General features: G+C 36.7%; 2 protein-coding genes across 2 annotated transcripts in view; one reads left to right on the top strand and one right to left on the bottom strand.

Moving 5' to 3' along the window:
- The first annotated feature begins 1413 nt into the window (after positions 1-1413).
- On the top strand, positions 1414-17731 carry EIF3M (eukaryotic translation initiation factor 3 subunit M). The gene is made up of 11 exons (XM_007181027.2): positions 1414-1551; positions 3993-4125; positions 4939-5077; positions 5352-5475; positions 5632-5726; positions 10549-10632; positions 11772-11871; positions 12500-12581; positions 16106-16249; positions 17023-17083; positions 17538-17731. Exons 1-11 carry the CDS (start codon positions 1510-1512, stop codon positions 17656-17658), a joined length of 1125 nt encoding a protein of 374 aa, XP_007181089.2. The 5' UTR covers positions 1414-1509; the 3' UTR covers positions 17659-17731.
- A 103-nt stretch (positions 17732-17834) lies between these two features.
- Positions 17835-22658, bottom strand: part of CCDC73 (coiled-coil domain containing 73) — a 153701-nt gene continuing 148877 nt past the window's right edge. Inside the window, exon 19 of the mRNA XM_028166209.2 lies at positions 17835-18360. Within this exon, the coding sequence (XP_028022010.2) occupies positions 18142-18360 (219 nt within the window). The 3' untranslated portion in view covers positions 17835-18141. The remainder of the gene's footprint in view (positions 18361-22658) is intronic.

Genomic DNA, 22658 nt, shown 5'->3' with positions numbered 1-22658 from the left:
TTTCCTAAACAATACCCATCTTGGGTGCGTATCAAGGCCTCCATGTTGTTTTTCTTGCTTTTTCAAATAAGAAGCAAGCTTGCAATTACTGCAAGTAGATAGTCTGCCCCAGAATGTTAGAAGGCATTGGCTTGAATTCAGGCCAAACTTTGGAGTCCCCTTGAGTTCCTCTTTCTCTCACACCCCTTACCTGACCTGTCAGTAAATCTTATCAGTTTTACCATCGAGAATTCAATCAATTTCTCACCACCACTCCACCACCTTCTCTTGCTCTGTCTCTGTAATAGCTTTCTAACCAGTTTCCCTACTTGGGCCCTTGCTCAACTTATATCATTTTGCAACACACCTGCCAGAGTGATCCTTTACAAAAAAAGTTGTTTGACCTCCTCACTCCTCTGTCCTAAACCTGTTAGAGGCTTGTTAAAGTCAAAACCAAATTTTTTATTATAGCCTACAAGACCATGATTTGGCCATGGCTATCTCATCTCCTATCCCTCTCCTCCTCAAATCCAGCCCACAGGCTTCCTTGCACCTGCCTCAAGTCCTTTCCTTGCTGTCTTCTGCATGAAAAGCTCTCCTGCAGATTTCTCCATTGGTACTTTCTTCATTTCCTTCACTTCTCAATGACATGCGAGCCATTTTCTTTGCTCACTCTATCTAAAATGGCATGCACGCACACTCATACACACAGCACCCCTTTCTCTGTTGTTTTACTGGTGCTAATTAACATGTTACATAACTATTGAATAACAGCTAATACATCCAGAGTTCACCGTGTTTTAATTGCTTTATATGTTAATCTACTTAATCCTCCGAACAACACCATGAGTTAAGTACTTGATCTAATTTTTCCAGAGGAACCTGGAACGCAGCGGTTAAGCAACTGCCCCAAATCACACATCCATCAAATGGTGCAGCAGGGATTCCACCCCAAGAAATTCGATTCTGGAGTCTGTGCTGTAAAACACTACGCCATTCAGGGCTGCGTTTCTAATTACTTTGTACTGTTTGTTTCTGTGTGCCGCCAATGGAATGTAAGCTGCACGTGGGGGAGCTTACTTTGAAAACTGCCATCGCCGGGGTGGAGAGCAATGCCTGCTTGCTAGCTAGTTCCTCAGTAAAGGCTGAAATGTGGGTTAAATTATAACTCGAAGAAAAATCGCCCCAAAATTTCAAAAGGGTAGGTGGGCTCCGTGAGGCGCAAGCAGGGCGATAATACGGAACACAGACCACACCCCATCTACCAGAGTCAGAGGCCACGAGAGACCACGCAGGAAGCTGGTCCCTTGGGCTCATCCCGCCTCCGCCTCCGCCTCCGCCCCGCCCCGCCCCAGCCAGAGCGCGCGCTGCGATTGGTCTCCGTGGCTTCGCCCGCCCTGGTGACCCCGCCCCGCAAGACCCGCGCAGGCTGACCCGGAAGCGGTTGTGAGGCGCCGCCGCGCAGCCCAGCTCCCTTTTCCGGTCGGCGTGGTTTGAGAGCTGAGTGTCCGAAGTGCTCCGGCCTTCGCCATGAGCGTCCCGGCGTTCATCGACATCAGCGAGGAAGATCAGGTGTGCTCCCGGACGGCTGATGCCGCCAGGGTGGGGTGTAGGGGAGGCTCAGGAGTGTGAGGGGCCGAGTCGGGGCCGAGCCAGGGCCGGGCGAGCGGGACGCCCGGGAGCCGAGAGCCGCGGTTCAGTCCTCCACACCTCGGAGCGGGGAGGCCGCGAGGCAGGGGCGCGCGTTCCTGGAGGCCTGGGGTTGCCCGCCGGCCAGCACTCCCAGTGCTGGGCCCGAGGCTTGACGGCCAACTTCCTGGTCGGCGTCGGGACTCTTCCAGCCTGGAGTCATTTCTGTCTGTCGACACGGTACTTTTTGACTCATTGAGAAGGGTATCTGCTTCCGTCTTTCAAATGCAGCCACATCCGGAGTGGGAGGTGGCGAATCTTTAGACGGCGTAAGCAGTTCAGGGAAAAATAATTTGGTACTAAAGCTCAAAATGGCTTTATTATTATGTGACCACAAGGGCACAGGTGACGCCTATTTTATATGTAGGCCGTATTTTATATTCTTACATGAGCAAGAGTGAGAGTTCTGCAATCTGAACGCATAACGTCAATTCCACCCTCATACTTTGAGGCATACACTTGGTGAAAAATCTTAATATTTTTAAATTTTCTGTTTGGGGTTTGCTCTTTGGTTTGCATGGCTCATGCTTCTCATTTTCCCCATAACAAAAGTTAAACTTTAGTTGGTGGGAGTTAAACTAAACTTGAAATGATTTTCTCTAATTTTGCAGAACTGAAAACTATTCTGTGAAGTCGTTAAGGGTTGTCATTTTGTATTTTTCTGCTACTCCACTAACATGGAAATTTTGGTTTCGATAGAAGAGAAAATATCAATACTAGTGTAAGATAACTTTTAGAATTGCAGATGTGATTTTTTTTTCCCCTTGGTAGAAATGCAGACCTTCAGTCCTGAAGAGCAAAGTAAGAAGGGGAAAGAAAAATGGGGGAACAAAAGGCTAGGGAACGACTTGAGCATAATTAGAAAAGAAGATGTGGAAGGAAAAAAAGCCTATCTGAGTAGGAATGGAATCACGTTATCAGCAATTGGCTATTAGGTGACTGAAAAAAAGTGTTTGGTTTTTTTTTCTAACATAGAAGAGGGTTTGTAGATGCAGGAAGTTCTTGTCATTGATTATATTAGTTTTAAAGTGTCATTTCTAGTTAGGTTATGCTAATGTTCTTGTTTCACACTGGCCATTCCTTTTGGGTAAATAGGTGGCTGCTTCGGGAGTTAAACTTTGGTCATATTCTCTGATTAGAGTTAAGTGGCGTTCAGAGTCCTTGTTTCCTTTTCTTTGCTTTTACCACTCCATAACCACCTGTGGCCAGTAAGGATGACAGATGAAAACAATAAACTGTTGATTGAATAGTTTGCTTTGTGGGCACAAAACAGAAACTGAACAGATGCCTTTGGGGGGGTAGGGGGGACCATACCATGTTTCCTTCATAGAGAAATATGCAGTGATATTTTTGTGCACTCTGATATGGTGAGGTTTGTTTTATGAAATCTTGTTTATAATACCAACTCATGTGAAGTTACTGTGTTATCTGAAAGGATAGCACCATCAGAGCAACAGGTTTAATACACTTAGGTAGCCAGACATATTTGTGGGTTTAGAAATGTGATGCCTACATATTTGCTAATGGTATCCCTACATCTCCATTTCAGTTCTTCATTTTATTATCTTAAACGCTGTTTGCATTCATGTGTGGTTGCCATAAATACCAAGTCCTCAGAAGAATAAGTTGTTAAATATTATATATGTATTAGAGTAGAAAATATCTAAATACCTGGATGTAGTACTATAGTTATGTTTTTATAGGTCCAAAAGTGCTTTCTGATACAGGTATGCATTTTAAAGGAGTAATTACATCGTAGATGCAATTTGATAGAAACATTTTATTCAAGGCGACATTCAAAGGCATCACCTTTTTATCTTTTTATCTCCTACAGCGCTTATCTTAGATAGGTCCTCAAACATTTAATTAACAAATGATTACTCTCTTGCCAGGGTGATGTCTGTAACTTTTTAAAGTATTGTGTTATGTAGACCTGAGAGCAATAAAACTTCTTTAAAAGAAATCAGATCAGTTATTCCCTTCCCCCACTGCCCCCCCCCCCCAAAAAAAAGCTTTGGGTTATATTAGAAAGGTTTTTGCTGCATACTGGAAGTCCAGCAGGATATATAGGTGATATGAGAGAAATTTGACAGTGATCAGTGTGGGTCATAGTGGGTCTGTGTAGCCACTTGTTGAGGAAAACCTGTGGGGCTGTGATGGTGGATGAGCTGGGGGAAAGGCACTTTAACATAATTAAAAGTTATCATTAAGTGCTGTGTTTACATTTTATTTTTTTAAAAATACGTCAGAATGTTTTGAGATCTTGTGTTTTGTGATTCATAGTTCGTTTTATAGATACATAGCAACCCTATTTGATTCAACAGGCTGCTGAGCTTCGAGCTTATTTGAAATCTAAAGGAGCTGAAATTTCAGAAGAGAACTCAGAAGGTGGACTTCATGTAGATTTAGCTCAAATTATTGAAGCTTGTGATGTATGTCTGAAGGAAGATGATAAAGGTTTGTCTTTAATTTTTTGTAATATTATTTACTAATCATAGAGGACCTACTTTTAAAACTTTTATGTGAATTATATTTGTTTTGTTTTAGACCTTAGAACTTCTAAGCACTGTTGTTTTTAATCTTATCTTTGCACACACTTTCAGTTTATTCTCATCTGTTATACTCATGAAATAAGCCTATTTTGATAAAACATCTTTTTTACATGTTTTTTGAGTGTTATTGCACACGGTAAATACTGGTAGTTTCAGAATGAACTGAAGGAGAAAATGAAACTTTTCATAAGGTTTAGATTAATATGAGATGGGATACAATTTCAGGTAATCTAAAAGCCGATTTAATTATTTGGCTGATTCCCTATTTATTGAGATAAAATGGGAAATTTTGAAAATTGGGAGTCCTAAAATCTCTAGTTAAGGTTTGAGATTAAACTTGGTGTACGATTAGCATCTTGCTAGTAAAAATTGAAACTGTATACTACATAGACATGTAAATCAGTCTTCTGTTTTACTGGTTGAAAACCAAATCTTTGGTAGTAACTTCCTCCTTCTTTAATAAAATGTGTGAGTTCCTTTCTGAATGATAACTATACAACAGAGCTGGTTTAGTTTGAATTCATGTGTACTATGTTTTTTAGTATAATGCACACCATTGAAGGAAAAGTGTTCTTTAGAACTGATTTACAGTAGCCAGAGAACCTTTTAAGTGTTTTATGTTTAATGGTCTTTGGTGTATTAAAACACTGGAAATACATGTTTAACAAGATACATTAAATATTATAGTATCACTGTTGTGTCATCCGTACATGTGTAGATGTTGAAAGTGTGATGAACAGTGTGGTATCCCTCCTGTTGATCCTGGAACCAGATAAGCAAGAAGCTCTGATTGAAAGCCTGTGTGAGAAACTGGTCAAATTTCGGGAAGGTGAACGCCCATCTCTGAGACTGCAGTTGTAAGTTAAGAACTGGAAGAGGCTCAGTTTTTCAAGGGGCTCTTCATGTTACTGTCATTTAATGGTTAATAGCAAGAATTCTAGAACTTGGCTGTCACCTGTGACTTTTAAAGGTGGTGTGTCTTTGGACAAGTCACTTTCCTGTGCACCATTTCCCTCGTGTAATGTGACGTTCTTAATAGTATCCCTTTCAAGTTTGTTGTCAGAGCATATAACCTCAATTTAGTCACCATAGTTACTGATCTCCAGCATTGTTTTATTGTTTGTTAACCAGGCTAAGCAACCTTTTCCATGGGATGGATAAGAATACTCCTGTAAGATATACAGTATATTGCAGCCTCATTAAAGTGGCAGCATCTTGTGGGGCCATCCAGTATATTCCAACTGAGCTGGATCAAGTGAGTTTTCATGTGAAATACTTGTTCTGCTTATAAGAAGTATAGTTTTATAGCTCAAATAAGAAGCAAATATGTCTTCTAAATGTTATCTTTTAAATTGTGAAAATATGTTCACTGTGTCACTAAATTTTCTCCTTTTTGTCAATCCCGTTGTAGGTTAGAAAATGGATTTCTGACTGGAACCTCACCACTGAGAAAAAACACACCCTTTTAAGGCTACTTTATGAGGCACTTGTGGATTGTAAGAAAAGGTATTCAGAATTAATGCACTGACTTAAAACATAATGGCAATATAAGTAGTTGAGACTTTTTTAAGGACAGGTAGGATAAGTGATTTTGCTCTACTTTGTTCTCTTAAGGAGTTGCTATAAATTTCACCTACTAAATTAAAGATAACTGCAAAGTTTAAAATAGTCTTTCCCGTCTTTAAACTTTTTAAAAAGCAAAACTTGCATTTGTTCTAAAAATGGTACAACTGTTAATCCCAAAGCTGTGTGTAACATTAGACTAAGTTATTTAATGGTGCTTTGATGTCTTAGTACAGGGTAGTGCTATCACTTTTGTTTAATGGTGGTGAGGGTCTATCAGTCAGAGTTTCCCATAGTCAAAAGTCTCTTAATATAAACAGTGCCCCTGAGATGAAACTTTGCAATAGACTGTACTAAATGGTACTTAATTGCCCTTTTGCAGGGTGTTGAGTTTCTAAGGCTTGTATTCAGCCCAGCAAACTTCATGCCCAAAATATTTATTCTTCATCCAGTTTATGGATGCTTCTAAATGATATATTTGGCCCAGTTTTTAGAATTAGGGTTGAAGGATAATCCTACCATTTTGACCTGGCTTTTCCATTTCTCTTTTCACATAGTGGTTAAAAACTTTTAGGAAAAGTAATCAGTCTTCAGTTTAGTTTTATTGCCCAATTTTTATAGTTGCTTTCAGTGCTAGGGTGTTTTAATATATTAGAGACGATCAATAAGATTAATGTTTCTGTTAAAGTAATGTAAAGTTTTTGCAGATCGTTTACATTTAACAACACAAGAGGAAATTATATTTTTGTTGTGAAAGTTGCAGCGTTTTATTATAAAAGAAGTTAAGCGGGGAATCTTGCATTAATAGCCTATTTCATTTTGTATCAGTGGCTACTGTCTGTTACATGCTAGCACACTTGTGGCAGCATTCTAGCCAGTTGTCAGTAACTGTTAAGAGTAGGTAGTTTTATATCGGGCAGTCTCAAATGGGGAGGGCATAAAAGCCATTGGAGAAAGAATCCATATTTTAATATATGCTATAAATGTGCAGGCTGTGGAATAAAACTACTGGGATTTCAAACCTTGGCTTTCCTACTTGTATATGACCCTAAATAAATCTCTGTACCTCAGTTTCCAACTTCAGAGTGGAAATAATAGTAGTACTTACCTCATAAGGTTGTTGAAAAGATTAAATAAGCTAATGTACACATGAAGTTCTTAAACTAGTGGTTTCATTATTGAGAAAGCACTCAGTAAATATTGGATATTTTATTCCTGTCACTATCCTTTTCATTTTTTCGAGCTCATCTTTAAAAAGTTAGACTTTTTTCTGGTACAGTAATTTAAAATGGTGAGTGTTACTGTTTTCCCTTTGGCTAGTGCTTATCAGAGATGATGGCTACTCATTGGATGATTTCTCTGATTGCTGTTTAGTAGATCCTCAGTCTTTTCTGTGTAAAAAGGAAATAGCTAAGGTAATGGTCTAAAGAATTACAAAGCTAATTCTCAGAGAAATTGAGATAAGACATCATTACCCATCTTGTGCTCTCCTAGACATACCCTAATGTTAACATATTAGGAAGTATCTGCAGCATTTGTCACGGGTGATCACTCTTTCCTTCTTGAAACACTTCCTTCAGTTGGCTTTTGGGGCACCTGTCTAGATTCTTTGCTTCATTCACACCTCATTTGTGGCTCCCTCCCTTCTTCGAATCTGCTCAATTTTTACCTCATCAGAAAGGCCTTCTCTGACTATCTGTAAAAATAACAGTATTCCCCTACCCTCGCATTGCTTTTTTTCCCCTCATCCCTATTTTATTATCGGCCCCACTACACTTATTACTAACTGACATACTATATTTTCATGTTTATTATCTGTCAGTCCCCTCTAGAATGTAAGTTTCCCAAGAGTAGGAACTTTTTGTTCGTTACTAGAACAGTGTCTGACACGAGTAGGCACTTAGTATATAAGTGCTAAATGAATATTTCTGAAAAATGAACATGTTGCAAAAGCAGTGGATGTAAGAAGCGGTGACTTAAGGCAATATGAAGTGGTGGTTTATGGAACTAGAGTGTATGCCCTTCCCAGAGGCATTCAACCCGGGCTTCTCTTCTGAGCTTCAGACCCTTATGTCCAACTGTTTTCTACCTGGTTCTACTTAGATGTGGCCCATAGTTGCCTCAAACTCAATGTGACCAAAATGAATTTATCATTTTCCCTCTCTAAATTAGTTTCTGTTTTCCTAAGCAAGACATGTTGAAGTGGTCTTCTGTTTATTCTCTCTACAATAGTTTTGTGAAACAAAAATTTCAGCCTATCATTCTTTAGGTTTACATTTTCTTTAGCATACAGTACAGAATTCTTAGTTTGGCATGTAAGTCCTTTCTGACATGGGCTCCTGTTTATTGCAGTAGCATGGGCTTGGTGAATGTGATAATAATCCTCTTGCCGTTTTTGTATGGTGCAGTGACAAACCACAAAAACTTTGTCTTCTTTATATGGATATTCCCTCCCTCCATTTCTCTCCCCCTCTCTCCCTCTTTCTCACATACACATGACCCTATACCCTTCCTCTTGGTATATCGTACCCTAGACATAGTGAACCTCTGTCAGCTGCAAAAGCACCATGCTCTTTCCCAGTCTGGACCAGAGGCTGGTACCTGTTTTTATATGGCCTACAAGCTAAGAATGGTATTTACATTTTTAAGTGGTTGACCAAAAAAATCAAAAGAAGGAGGATATTTCTTGAAATGTGACCATTATATGAAATGCAAATTTCAGTGTCCATAAAATTTTATTGGAATGCACCCATATTTATCATTTATGTATCATCTATGGCTGCTTTTGCCTAGACTTGAGTACTTGCTGCAGAAACCAGGTGGCCTGCAAAGCCTAAAATAATTACTGCCTGGTGCTTCATGGAAAGTTTGCCTATGCTTGGTCTAGAACTACACTCAACTCCTTTCCTCTGCCTGAAATGCTCCTCCCATATTTACACGACCCTCCACTTTTATCATGGCACTTCGCACGCTTGGTTAAAAGGTTTATGAGGTTTTAGGCTCAGTGAAGGCTAGGAACCTTGTCTGTCAACCATTGTATTCCCAATGTGTTGGTAGTGATGGGCCCTGAGTCGATGAATGCTACCTACACTTAAGGAACTAGGGAAGGATGGTTATTCAAATTTCTGTCATGCTGCTGATCTAAATTTTAAGATTTGATTTTTGTCTAGTACACAGAAAATGGTCTTTTTTTGTTGTTGTTTGGTTTTTTGTTGGTTTGTTTCTTTCTGCTTCTAAATAGAATTCTGAGAGTTGCCTTGCCCTCTTAGTAAGAATGCTTACATTTATGGGTGCCCCCTTCATGATTTTGTTTATATTGGTGGTTGATGAGTGCAAATTGTGTAATATCTTCTGAGTCCTCATTATATGTCAGATATTGTGCACTTTAAATGGACCATTTTATCTGATCTTTGTGAATTCAGATTTCTTTAACTGATAAGATGTATTAGACTGAAGTATACTATGGTTGCTAAAACTGGAAAGTGTGCCTATGCTTGCAGTGTGGCACAAGATAATAATTTAATTGAATCCTGGCTTTGTGGGAAGTTTTAGAATATCATTTAACTTTTTAAAATAAATGGTATAGCTCTTACTGATTTTACCCAGGTTGAATCCAGATGTGGGGGAAAGAAGGTCTTTTAGAAAACGAAAAAAGGGGGTGGGGAACTGTTTCTCCTACTTCGCAAACTTAAGCTTTCTGTAACTGGCTGAAGATTCATCAGTTTAAAGGAAGAAATGAAGGGTGAAGATAAATATTTACAAAGAGTTCAGATTGAGAGAATGCATTTAATTATTTTGTACTTTTCACTGCAGTTAAAATTGATCATCTACATGATTCTAAGGATGATTCAATTGGAAGGATATCATTAGTCTAGTTATTTAAATATCTGGTGTTGGCTCAGCTTCAGCTGTACTATCCTAACAGTTTCTCAGACACAAAACCTTTTTCTCACCTAGGGCTTTTTTTAAAAAAATAAGTTTATTTATTTATTTATTTTTGGCTGCATTGGGTTTTCGTTGCTGCGCGCAGACTTTTCTGTAGTTGTGGCGAGCGGTGGCTACTCTTCGTTGTGGTGCACAGGCTTCTCGTTGCAGTGGCTTCTCATCGCGGAGCATGGGCTCTACGTGCACAGGCTTCAGTAGTTGTGGCACGTGGGCTCAGTAGTTGTGGCACGTGGGCTCAGTAGTTGTGGCTCACGGGCTCAGTAGTTGTGGCACACGGGCTTCGTTGCTCCACGGCATGTGGGATCTTCCCGGACCAGGGCTCGAACCTGTGTCCCCTGCATTGGCAGGCGGATTCTCAACCACTGTACCACCAGGGAAGTCCCTCACCTAGGGCTTTTATACCTGGTCTTCTCTCTGCCTGGAAACTCATCCAGCCCCCACCTTCTACCTCTAGTACGTTTCATGGCCAATTATTTTACATCCTTTAGATCTCAGCTTACATGTCATTTCCTCAGACAGAGACTTTCCTTGCTCATTCTATATGAAGTAGCCTCCTCTTTCCTGTCTCTGCTCTTGTTACTCTATTACATCACCATTTATTTCCTTTATGGCACTTAACTTGTTAGTGTTATTTTTCCTTAGTTGTCTCTCTTTCCTACTAGAAGGAAAGTTCCATGACGTTTTCCATAGTGGAGGACTGTGTCTCTGGGTCACCATTGTATGTATCATCAGCACAGTACCTGGCACTTAGTAAATATTTTTGAATGAATGGATAGCAGTAATGATACTGTGAAATTCCTAAAGCTGTATTTCTTTTTAGTGATGCTGCATCAAAAGTCATGGTAGAATTGCTAGGAAGTTACACGGAGGACAATGCTTCCCAGGCTCGAGTTGATGCCCACAGGTAACGTTAAACGCAGTGTTCCAATGATGGCTGTCAGCAGGGTAGAGGTGAGCTATACTGTTCAGTCATATAGCTGAAGTCATGTTTGCATCTACCAGTGATCCAAAGCCATTTGATACCATGTGCGCCATGAGGATTCTAATGTAGATACCAAAATTCAAGATTTGGTATTGAAAGAAACCAAAGAATGCATGTGAAATAGCCACATGGTGTTTGCTGTTTGGGGTATTGCTGCAGTGGGGGTTCCCAACCTGAGTAGTAGAACCTAATCTTGGGTTGATTTTATCTTAATATTAAGGTACGTAGATGGGGAAAGGCTGGTGGCTTTCTGTAAAAATTAGCCCATTGCTAATGGGAATAACTGCTTCAAACAGTCCTAGATCTATTTAGTAGCAATAAGAATAGAGTCAGTTTTTTAAATCTATGAAATGGAAATTATGATAACTTCTTTATAGGGTTATTCCATCGTTGATAAAATGGGCATGATAATACTGTATCTCTCTCAGGGTGCTGTGAGGATGAAATGAAGTAATACATGTTAAAGCACTTACCTTAGTGTCTGGCATAAATAGTTAAATACTGCTGCTGTTTTATTCTTTGATTACTTTGGTGGTGCTTTCTCTCCAGCTGTGTTTTTGTCTACGAGTAACTATTTTTTAAATTTTATTTATTTAATTTTATTTTTGGCTGCATCGGGTCTTATTTGTGGCACATGGGATCTTCGTTGCTGCATGTGGGATCTTTCGTTGTGGCGCACGGGCTTCTCTCTAGTTGTGGCACGTGGGCTCTGTAGTTTGCGGCACACGGGCTCTCTAGTTGAGGGCACAGGCTTAGTTGCCCCGTAGCATGTGGGATCTTAGTTCCCCAACCAGGGATCAAACCCGCAGCCCCTGCATTGGAAGGTGGATTCTTAACCACTGGACCACCAGGGAAGTCCCTCTACGAGTAATTTTATTAAAATGCACATCACTGATAGATTTATTGGCCTGTTTTAAGCCCAGTTTTGTAGCTTTTTTAATGCAGTGTATATTGAACTCATAGATATTTTACTTAATTGAATATATTTTGCAGTCTGCAAAGGCAGTGAAAAGTACCTGAATTTCAAGACTCTGAGCTTGGGTTTTTGTCTTCTAATTAAGGTGTATTGTGCGAGCATTGAAAGACCCAAATGCATTTCTTTTTGACCATCTTCTTACTTTAAAACCAGTCAAGTTTTTGGAAGGCGAGCTTATTCATGATGTAAGTAGTTTATCCTTAATGTTAAAAATATTCTTTTCTCCTAAATCTAACATACTGAACCGTAACTCTACTTCTTTGTATTAATGAACATGACTCTTAGAGAAATCTAGAAAGAGAAGAACTATATTCATTTTTGTATCAGGACCAGACTGAAATTTAGGACTAGCATGTAGCTCTTCTCCAACCACCGAACACGCTCCTGTTCTTTTCTCCCTTTCCTTCATCTCACTTGCCTGGCCATTATGAACTTAGAGAATACAAATTCCTTCTTGTATATAGTGTCAACTATCCCCAATTAGAAAGATAAATCTGATATTTAAAAACAGATGAATGTACTTTTCAAGTGCAATTATAAATACATTTTGGATTATTTCTATTTGTACTATGTCATTTCCACCATTTTTTTTGGGTAGATCATTTAGAGGACACTGTTTACTGATTCTTTCATCTAAGTGAGTTTTAATGAAATCAAATTTAGATGGTAATTTGATCAAACAGATTGAAATTTCTGCTTGAAGGAAATGCAGAGTCTTGTTGCTGGGAGTCAATGTCTTAAAAATATCTTGAGTATAAATCTTAATTCTATATTGAATATTGTATCTTTGTCTTTTTGTGTTTATCTGTATAGCTTTTAACCATTTTTGTGAGTGCTAAATTGGCATCATATGTCAAGTTTTATCAGAATAATAAAGACTTCATTGATTCACTTGGTAAGTTTTGGGGATTTTTCTTTGGAGGGGTAGAGAGAGAGATAGGAATGAAAGATCCAGCAAATATGATCATAGCCTTATGTGTAGGTTACCCTAACCAGTGGTGTAAAAGATCTTATTCCTTAGATGCTCGGTGATTTACATTTTTGGTACTTCTTTTAAAAAGCCATAGTCACATTTGTAGCAAATAGCTTTTTTCCTTCTAATATAGTCTTTTATACTTGGTTCTCCCCCTCCCCCCATTAACAAATTATAGAAGTATATATATATATACTGTGTTGCTAAGCACATCTACCTGAAGCTGTAGATGGAGTTAGAAATGGAGTTGTGATTTTGTGTGATAGGAGAAGCTTTCCTAACTACAGTTTGTTGAAGACAGCATAGTAAGTTTAAGGTTTATGATTTTATCTTGGAGTTTTCTTTCTAGACCAACAGAGTTCAGTAAATGTTGCCGAATTGAATCTTATCCTCATAGAGCAAACTGCATAGTATATATTCAGTATTTTCCTTCTGGAGCATGTTTTTATCATGCTAAAATTAAAAAGGGAAAACTTAGAAAATCTGTAGTTGAACAGGTTTAAATTGTTCTAAAACTACCCGTTTTTTGAGAGTGAAGTCAACTGAAGCTAAGGTGCTTTGTTTTTCTACTGGGCAATAATCAGAACACATTAGAGGCTAGTTATATTTTCCATATTAAAATTGAATTTAGTTTTCCTGGTTGGTTGAAGTGTAGATAAAGAATACATTTATAATCTACTTTGATTATACTATTAGTCCTCAATTTGGTAATCATTAAGTCCTGTCACCTGTAAATTTTGTGCAGCCATTGGAATTGGGAAGATTGAATTATTCTGAACATAATAAGGCGTTTGAAATACACGAAGATAAAGTAGATGCAAGTGTGTTTGTGTTGAATGCTTTGCCAGGTGCACTAGACCCAGAAAACCACATTCTGTCCCAGTTAATTTGTTTCGTGGCATGAAGCTATGTGATGGAATGTTAATGTCAGCAACCTCTTTATTTACGCACCAAAGAAAAAGGAGTAGTAATTAACACTTTGACACTCCCCCATTGATGTGTAATTGACTGTTTCAAAGGAGCACTGGTTCATAAGCTATTGCATGCATTAAAATTACGTTTTCTATATTGCAGCATTTTAAGACAGGGGTCAGTGACAATGCAGAAACTGCTCAATGATGCACATTTTTTTATTACTGCATTAAGGTTTTGACATATTAGTAATGAATAAATGTTTCCATAAAATTAGATTTTTTTATAACTTTAAAATTGAAATATGACACAGAACACTGTGACTTCCTCTTTGAAGGTAATGTTCTACTTTCATGAAACAAAGCACAGCTTCCTACAAGTCTAAACTCAGACTTCACTAGCTTAATAGTTTGATTTTGAGAACAAGAGTCCTAAAGGCTTTAAGTTTGGTTCTTTGTTTTACTTGAAACATCAGTTTGAAATGTTTTTAAATGCAGGTTTCTATGTGTTAGTTTACATAATTCATTCTAGAAACAGTCTTCATTCCTCTTAAGTTTTTTGATTTACGGTAAGCTTGTCACTGCACAGGGCGTAGCAGTAAAACGAATCTAATTTCAAGAGTATTTTAGATTATATATTAAAAATTTTAGGAGTTTCTATCATTTTATCATATTAAAAGAGGACTAAAATACATCCATTGAACTGGTAACGTTAAGGAATTTTCTTATATTGCCAAATATAGAGAAAAATCTTCAGTATTCTCTGTAATACAAAAAACATAATAGAATTTCTGTGCAAACCAGAAATCAGATTCCCTATTTTGCCTCTTGTTTCTCACAATCTGTGCAAATTAGCAACCATTTATTGGAAATTTGTTTGTGAAAGATGTTTTGGGGAAAACATCTTACTAAATGTTTATTTTTGGTTTTTAGATGTATTAAACATTTATTACAGCTGAAAGTCTGGTTACAAATGTCTAGGTTCCACAGGTGGCATCAGTTTATCTCAGAACACTTTATCAACACTGACAACTTGGGCCAACAGTAGCACTATCTTGTGTCAACTGAATTGCCCTAACATGTCCACATGTAATCTGGTGTTACCCAGTTGCTACCTTCTTGCTTCGGAAAGTTAATCAGCATCTAATTTGCATTTGTTAATTAGGGTTAATGTGCACTAATTGATTTTTTGATGCTTGTAGATTTCCATTAAACCTGGTTAGCAATACTTACTTGGGTACCTCATTCATTTGAGTTATGGTGATCATGTTTTTGTTGAATCTGTGCCAAATAGAAAGCCTGCATCATAATTACAGCTAATTAACAGACAATTATGTCCTATATTAATGGGCTTCCTTAGTCTTCTGCTAATATTCTGAATGTTATAAATTTCAAATTTATTTATGGAGTGCTTAGAACTTTTTTTAACAGTACAAACTTGAGGCTCTTAATTACTAGAGGGTACGTGATTGGTGATTTGCTGAGTCAGAAGTTGAAAGTTCAGAGAAAAGGAACATGTTAAGTATTTCTAAATTAGCTTTTAGAAACTTGTTTTTATAATTAAGAAATAGCATGTTCGTGTGTTATAATTCAGCTTCTATTTAGGAATAGGTAATTTGGATATTCAGGATTTGTAGGTATTTGTATTTCTAGTTATTTGTTTTATAAATGAACTTATTTTCTAGGCCTAGTACTGCCACCTTGTTACTAATAAGTAAATCACTTAATCTCTTTACTCCTCAGTTTTATTGTTTTTTTAAAGTGAAAGGATGGGGACTAGGTAATTCATTGTTCCTTTAAGGTTTAACAGTTGTTTGTGATCCGAATAATTGTAGCAGAATGTTTTATTAGAAATTATAAGGCAAAATTTGATTATTTGTACAGTTTTTCTACTTTTGCCTCAAAAAGAACAGGTATCACTGTTAATTTTATCTAGTACTAATCATTTTAAACCTATAAATGTTAAATACACTTTCGCAGTTTTGATTTTTAAGTATTAAGTCCAAAGTGGCCTAAAGGGAAATGGAATATTTTCATAACTGAATGTATATTAAAATATTTTAAAACTCCGTGTTTGCCAGTAACATGGACACAGAACAAATAGTAAGTAGATAAGGAATCTTGTGTTTAAATGGCGGGCTATTAGTACAAGTAAGTTTAATTCAATAAAATAAGAATGTTCTTACGAAATGTACTTTGTATACTTATCTCCTAAAATATATAAATAAATATTAAAAATGTAAAATGTATAAAACTTAGGGCCTAGAGATACCATTTTATAGCTTATTCTTAACTTTGAGTCTATCACCTGTGGCACTGAAGCAATAATGAAATGTAGTTATAGAAAAATAATTTTAAAGGCTCCATAATTTAATTATGGGGTTAGTTTATGGTTTGTAAATGTAAGAAGCTTTGTGAAAATTACTCTGTATAAGTTCCCAAACACAGTGACTTCCACGATTTTACACGAGTTGTCATCATGCGGGACTGTAATTAGTATGGATACTCATCTGGCTCCACTACTGTGTTACTCAGGCCTGCTACATGAACAGAATATGGCAAAAATGAGACTACTTACTTTTATGGGAATGGCAGTGGAAAGTAAGGAAATTTCTTTTGACACAATGCAACAAGAACTTCAGATTGGAGCTGATGATGTTGAAGCATTTGTTATTGATGGTAAGGCAATTGGAACATTTTCGTTTTTTTCCTAGAATTTCCCTTCCTACCCCATGAAACATAAGATTTTTAATCTTGAAACTGAGCTTAGTAGATTAGCAGATTATATTTGTAGCAGAGTGAAAGTTCAGTGGAAATATAAATTGCTATGTGGTTTTTGGTGTGTGTCTATTCCTTGAAGTCATGTAGAACAAAGGCCTTTAGGCAGTATATCATAGTGGTGAAGAGCCTAGGTCTTCCTCTGTGAAACAGGAATGTAGGAATTAATTTGTGGTTGTGAGGGTTAAATGAATTAATGCAGGTAAAGCACTCAGCTCAGTGCCTGGCACATAGTAAATGATCTGCAAATATTAACCATTACCAGTTTTTTATGATTGGCCTAGAAATAGCACCTTCTTCCTCAATAATTACATTACAAAGTGGTTTAACTGTTAATTAGGATTTTTAAGATTAATAAAATGTATTATAATATCTTAAGAAACTAGCCCCGTTCCCCCCCCCATGTGATTTCAGAGAACACCAGAATTGTTAATGAAAACCATATGTGATATTTAATATAGATAGGTGCAGCAACCAGAGGACAAGTTCATGGCCTTCCTTTTGGTTGCATCACATTGCTGGGCTAGTTATTAAATTCAAAAAGCTAGTTTGTAAAATAATGTTGGAAAACTGTAAAGTTTTATTATGGCTTACTTGGTCACAGTTTCGTACCTTAGGCTGTTTTCCTTGGGAATATTCCATATAACATGTCATGTAAAACATCTTTTTTTCAGCGGTAAGAACTAAAATGGTCTACTGCAAAATTGATCAAACCCAGAGAAAAGTAGTTGTCAGGTAAGACACTTAATACTTTGCAGCATTTTGTAGAACAATTTATTCTATTTCACTTAAATGTTTAGAGAACCAAGGTGGTGTTAGCAGTTGACTGTAGTTAAATAGTTGCTATTTATCATAATTTTATTAAAGTTCAGACTAAATGTGATTAGCTTATTTAATGAAAGAGTCCTATTTTCCAGCACATTTCATTTAATGGCTCAGTACTGGCTAGAATATTAATGACTTCCGTGTCTGGTTTATGTAGTTCAGGAAAATAGATGGTTTAGGATCAGTATGGGAAATAAAGGTTTTTTAAAAAGTAAGCTTCTAATCATTCTTACAACTCTACATTATGTCTTCTGTATATATTTAACCTTGCTTTTAACTAGATACAAGTGTGTAATATTGTAAAAAAAAAAAAAATACCAGAGGATATAAGGTTGAGTAATAACTTTGTTTTTAATTTTTCCAGTCATAGCACACATCGGACATTTGGAAAACAACAATGGCAACAACTCTATGACACACTTAATGCCTGGAAACAAAACTTGAACAAAGTGAAAAACAGCCTTTTGAGTCTTTCAGATACCTGAATTTTTATGCTATATAATTTTGTCCTTTTTGGAAAATCTAAATCATAGTAAAACATTATAGCCTGAAATCTGACTACAGTCTGGATAGTTATTGTCTCAAATTTAAAAGAAATCACAATCTCCAGAGCGTACAAAGTAATAAATTACAAAGGGTCACTACGTCTGTTTTGTATAACACATAAGTTGTATTCTGTAAGGAAGGGTTTTGGGGTGTGCAGCAAGAGCTTTGATGAAAGAGTATATGGAGGAAAGACATTTAATTAAGGGAAACTGAATGCTAACATCAAACCTTGCAATCTTAGCTATCTTAAATGAAGCATTTACTGAGAGAATACGTTAACAGTAATACAATTTCATCACAGAAAAAGTTGGAAAACTGACTACAGCTATAAAGATTTAGATGTAACAGTTGTGTTCTAGTCTAAACCACATCAATATTTCAATCAAGTCAGTTCACCACTGAAAGCGTTTATCAACGTAATTTTAATCAGTTTTTCCTACCATCTCTTCTGCTTTTCTTTTTTTAGGTTGGTTGTCATTTTCGGAGCTTAGAAACTTTTCAATTTCATTTATTTGATTTGTTACCAAGCTCTGCCAGTCATCTTCACCAGTAGAAGACGCAGCCAAACCAGTAGTGGTTTTAATCTTGATTGCCTGAAAATGGCTTTGTGGCAGAGTTGATTTCAGAGGCTTTGTTTTCACCTAGGAAATACCAAACTTGTTTTACCACTGAAATTTTTACTCATTTTCTAAACAATCACCAAGTTTCAAGAAAATCCTTAAGCCTCTGCAATTATGAGTATGTGATAAAAGCCACTGTTCTCTTGGCTAATTTTCAACAACTACCTTAGTAATTTTGGCACCAAAAAACTATAAAATGTGAATCTCTAGGCTTATGTAGTAGCTCTTCAAGATCCCTAATGTATTCCAGGAATACCACAAACGTTTCCTTAAAGGTCTTAAGCTTACATTGAAAGAAAACATATTTAAAACAATGCAGATAAAAATCTGTTTTGTCCTCTACTCCCCTTCCCTTCCCAAACATGTCTATGTTTCGTAACTTTATCAAAGCCAGGGGAAAATTTAAAATGCTAACGGAAGTAAACTGCCATATAAAAACTGCCGTTTACTTCATGTTTCCTCTTGGGCTTCAGAGCACCATTGTTGGAGAAACAGGAAAGAGCAATGAGGTATTTGGAAGCTGGCATGTTTCCAAGGCACCACATTGGGTCGTACTTCTAATACCATGTTAAATAAGTTTTCCATTTTAAGGTTTCTTCGATTATAAAATAATTACTGGAAATTTAGAAAATAGAGAAAAGTGTAAAGAAACTAAAAATCACTAGTAATCCACTATCCAGAGAGAGCTGTCAACATTTTGGTATTGTTTGCTATTAGTCTTTCTATTAGCATATTTGACCATTCTATAGAATTTTATATCTTGGTTTTTCCCTCTGTGAGTCGTTTCCTAGGTCATTAAAATTTCTCGTAAGCAAATATCAGTGGCTGCAAAATACTTCTTATGGATGTGTGATCATTTAACTGTGCTATTGTTAACATTTGTTTCCAATTTATCCCTATAAAAAATAAATTTAATTTCTTGAAAAAAATCTTTTATGGTCTTCTCAGATTCTCAGATAAAATCCTCTGTTGAAAGGGAATATATTTTAGAGGTATGGAATAGGATGAGAATTAGATTAAAATTTCCCAAGATTCCAGCCACCATCAAACATTTTGATGTAAATATTCAGGACTCCTCTTTATATACACTTTAAAAAAGTTTGTATCATATTTATATCATTTTCTATGTTGGGTTAAAAACATTTTTAACATTTCCCTCTAGAAAGAGCATGGCTCCATCATATTCCATGTTCCATAATTTAATATATTGTTGGACATTTGAGTTGTTGGAAAACATTTACTGTTATAAATTAGGCTATAATGAATGTCATTTGTTCATAAATCTTTGTGAAGATCTTTGAGTACTGCCTTACATTAAAATCTTTTCCAATCTGATAAAAATGGCATATTTGTAACATTGTGTTTTCAAAGTGAGATTAGGTAGTAATAATTTTTAAAATGAGTTTAACTGTTTACATTTAACCTCAGTTCCCTAAAGGGAACTTTCGGATTGCTCTATTTGGTTCCTGAGAATTCTAGTCAGCCACCAGTCCCCTCAGAGTCTTAGCCTCTGATCCTTAGGGTAATGCTGGGTTCATATTCGTCTGATTGCCTATGTTCCTATGAAATAACAGATGAAAACAAAAGTATCAGCACAGGACCACCAAGAGCCCTTCAGTCGTTTAACTTTTGTGGGCCTCAGTTTTCTCATCAGCTTCTTTTAGTTACAAAACGCTGTTACTGTAAAGAGTAACTGATAATGGATAAAAATGCGCATAAATGTATATTTCTCATAACGTCTGGCATGTGTGTTCAGCGTACTTCATGTAGTTCACAGGGTCAAATGAATGTTAGTCATCCGTGCAACACTGAGAACCAGCTTCCTAAGCGCCGTGGGCAGTGTGTCAGTTTCATGCAATACTGAGAATAGTTACAGAGAAAGAGACCAAATCTAAATGTAGGTTGCTACTGATTTTGGAGTAAAATGATTGATGATCTGTATGACATAATGGTCCTGTTTTGCCAACAAAATGCTAGAAGCGTTCTGGTGCATTTGATATCAAGTACAAATTACCCAATTTTCCAAAATCCTGATTCTTTGACTTTTAATCTTGAAAAAGGAAGGAGACATTTATACATATCTGCTTTAGTTTGTTTCCCTTTACCTAGTTGGTGGGAGGGGCAGGAAGGATTGGCTGTACAGAGAAACAAGATGTAATTTTAAAGTTTACACTTAACAAAACTTGTCCTATTTAGCTTAATTTAGGTTTTGCAGCCTACAGAAGTAATTCTAGTTACAGGGATGCTCCCACATATCTTTGCTCCTTCCTTTCCTTCTCATAAAAGTCACTTGCCTCCTAACCTCTTTCTGCCTGACTCAAAAGATCTACTCTGGCCTAGAACTTCCCCTACCCTGGTACTAGTCCTCTTTATTTAAGCCTGCGGTTGCATTTTAAAATTTAACTTAAATGAACCTAATATCATTGGCTGTGTAAAATAAGTGGCTTTCTTTGCTTAGTCTGGCCCCTCTCCCATCCTCATTCCTGGGTATAATCAAGATTGCAGCAGGCTACCAACCTAACCCCCGCTCTAAGAATAAAAAACACTCTTCATGTTGCTCTGGATCTGTAGGGGAAAAGTGGATTAGCTCATGATAACTACCCAGAATTTTACAGGATTGATGTGGACAGTATGCATAAAAATATGTTGAAAAATGTAAAGAACTTATATTCCCTTTCTGGCTATAAGTCTTCATAAAATTCACTTTTCATTTGGAACAGGAGTTGGCAAACTTTTTCTGTACAGAGCCAGAGTAAATATTTTTGGCTTTGTGGGCCAAGTGGTCTCCTCACAACTGCTTGATTCTGTCATTGCAATACAAAAGCAGCCACAGAACTACAGGCAAAGGAATGGGTGTGGCTGCGCTCTAGTAAAATTTTACTAAAGCAAAGCAGTAGGCTGCGTTTGGCCTGCCAGCTGTCATTCAACAGCCCCTGATTTAGAAAAGTGTACGTAAGCAAGTAAACAGGCATCATAAAGAGACTAGATTGGCCTGGTTTAATCCAGGGATCAAAGCATTTTCAGTAGACTAGGCAAGAGTTGATCTGCTTTTAAATTTGTCCCACATTAGATGTTAATTGGTAATCAAGGTTCAGCTGGGACAATGATACATAGCATAGTGCTTGATGCCTAGTGACAATCACTTAGCTAAACAGACATTTAGTGTTTTACATGCACCAGTATTTTGAGAAGAAATTTTTTATATTATGAAAATTGAGAAGGTTATGTAGCATGCAACTAAGAGCCAAGATACCTAGTCAAAGTCCACTGCAGACTGTGTTCCTAATGACTTTGGAAAATTACTTCACATTTGTGTCACTGCCTCCTCATCTGTTTTTAAAGATGTAGGACTGTTGTGGGAATATTTCTTCAAAAAAGTTTTAAATTCTATAAATATAAATTCTTAACAACATTAATTAACAGAAGAGGCATTAGGAATCAGATACAAAGAACTTCCCTATTGGGTTTATTATAAAAATGGGCTTGAAAGGGAGATGTGAAGTGTTCCATCATACCCTTAAACTGTTTGAAAATAGGACAATTAGAAGTATTAAGTATTCAACCCAATTAGAATGGGTGTCTAACTTTGATACTCAAGATTATTTTTGCTTTTGCTTTGATTCTATGACTTATCCAATTAGCCAAGGTCAGAACTTAGATTTCCCAGTGCCAGGCCCACTGCGCTTTAGTTACCATAGTTTAAAGATTGTACACTTGAACATCAAGCTGAAACGATTTGTTTTTGAGCTCAATTATGCAAAGGTGGAAAAGGTAGATCCTGATTTTAGTTTCAACTTTCCCAAAGGGAGAGTTATGCTATCTTGAGGTTTCTCCAATTTAAAAATGGAAATTAAATGTACTGTTAGAACCTATTACTTGTTAAGGCTGTGTTAGTATTATAATTTTCACTTTAGATGTGCTAAAGGAAAAGTTGTTTAATGTGCATCTCTAAAATTTAAAATATACAGTGACTATGCAGTTGTTTTTTTTTGTCATTTTTCCTAACCTTTTTAGGTTACCTTTTAGCAGTTATACCTGTAATTGTTTTTTAGACTTTGAACAATACAGCCTTTTTTTTTTTAATACAGCCTTTTTTGCACTAAAGTTTTGCACACTAAGTTAAAAAACTTACAAATTTTCCCCAAAAAAAACCTGTCAGTTACTTTTCATATGACAAATGGACTCTTGGAGCCATATAATCTCTACAAATACTTTGCTTAATATTTATATCCATACTTGATATATTTATGAATATTTGATCCTTTCACATACTGTGTTTTAATTGAAATAATATAAAATAGACAAATTCTTCCTTTGCA

Source organism: Balaenoptera acutorostrata, chromosome 9, assembly GCF_949987535.1.
Source record: "Balaenoptera acutorostrata chromosome 9, mBalAcu1.1, whole genome shotgun sequence".
Classification (NCBI taxonomy): Eukaryota; Metazoa; Chordata; class Mammalia; order Artiodactyla; family Balaenopteridae; genus Balaenoptera; species Balaenoptera acutorostrata.
Note: the sequence above shows the minus strand (reverse complement) of the source record. Positions and strands in the feature narration are given on the sequence as shown.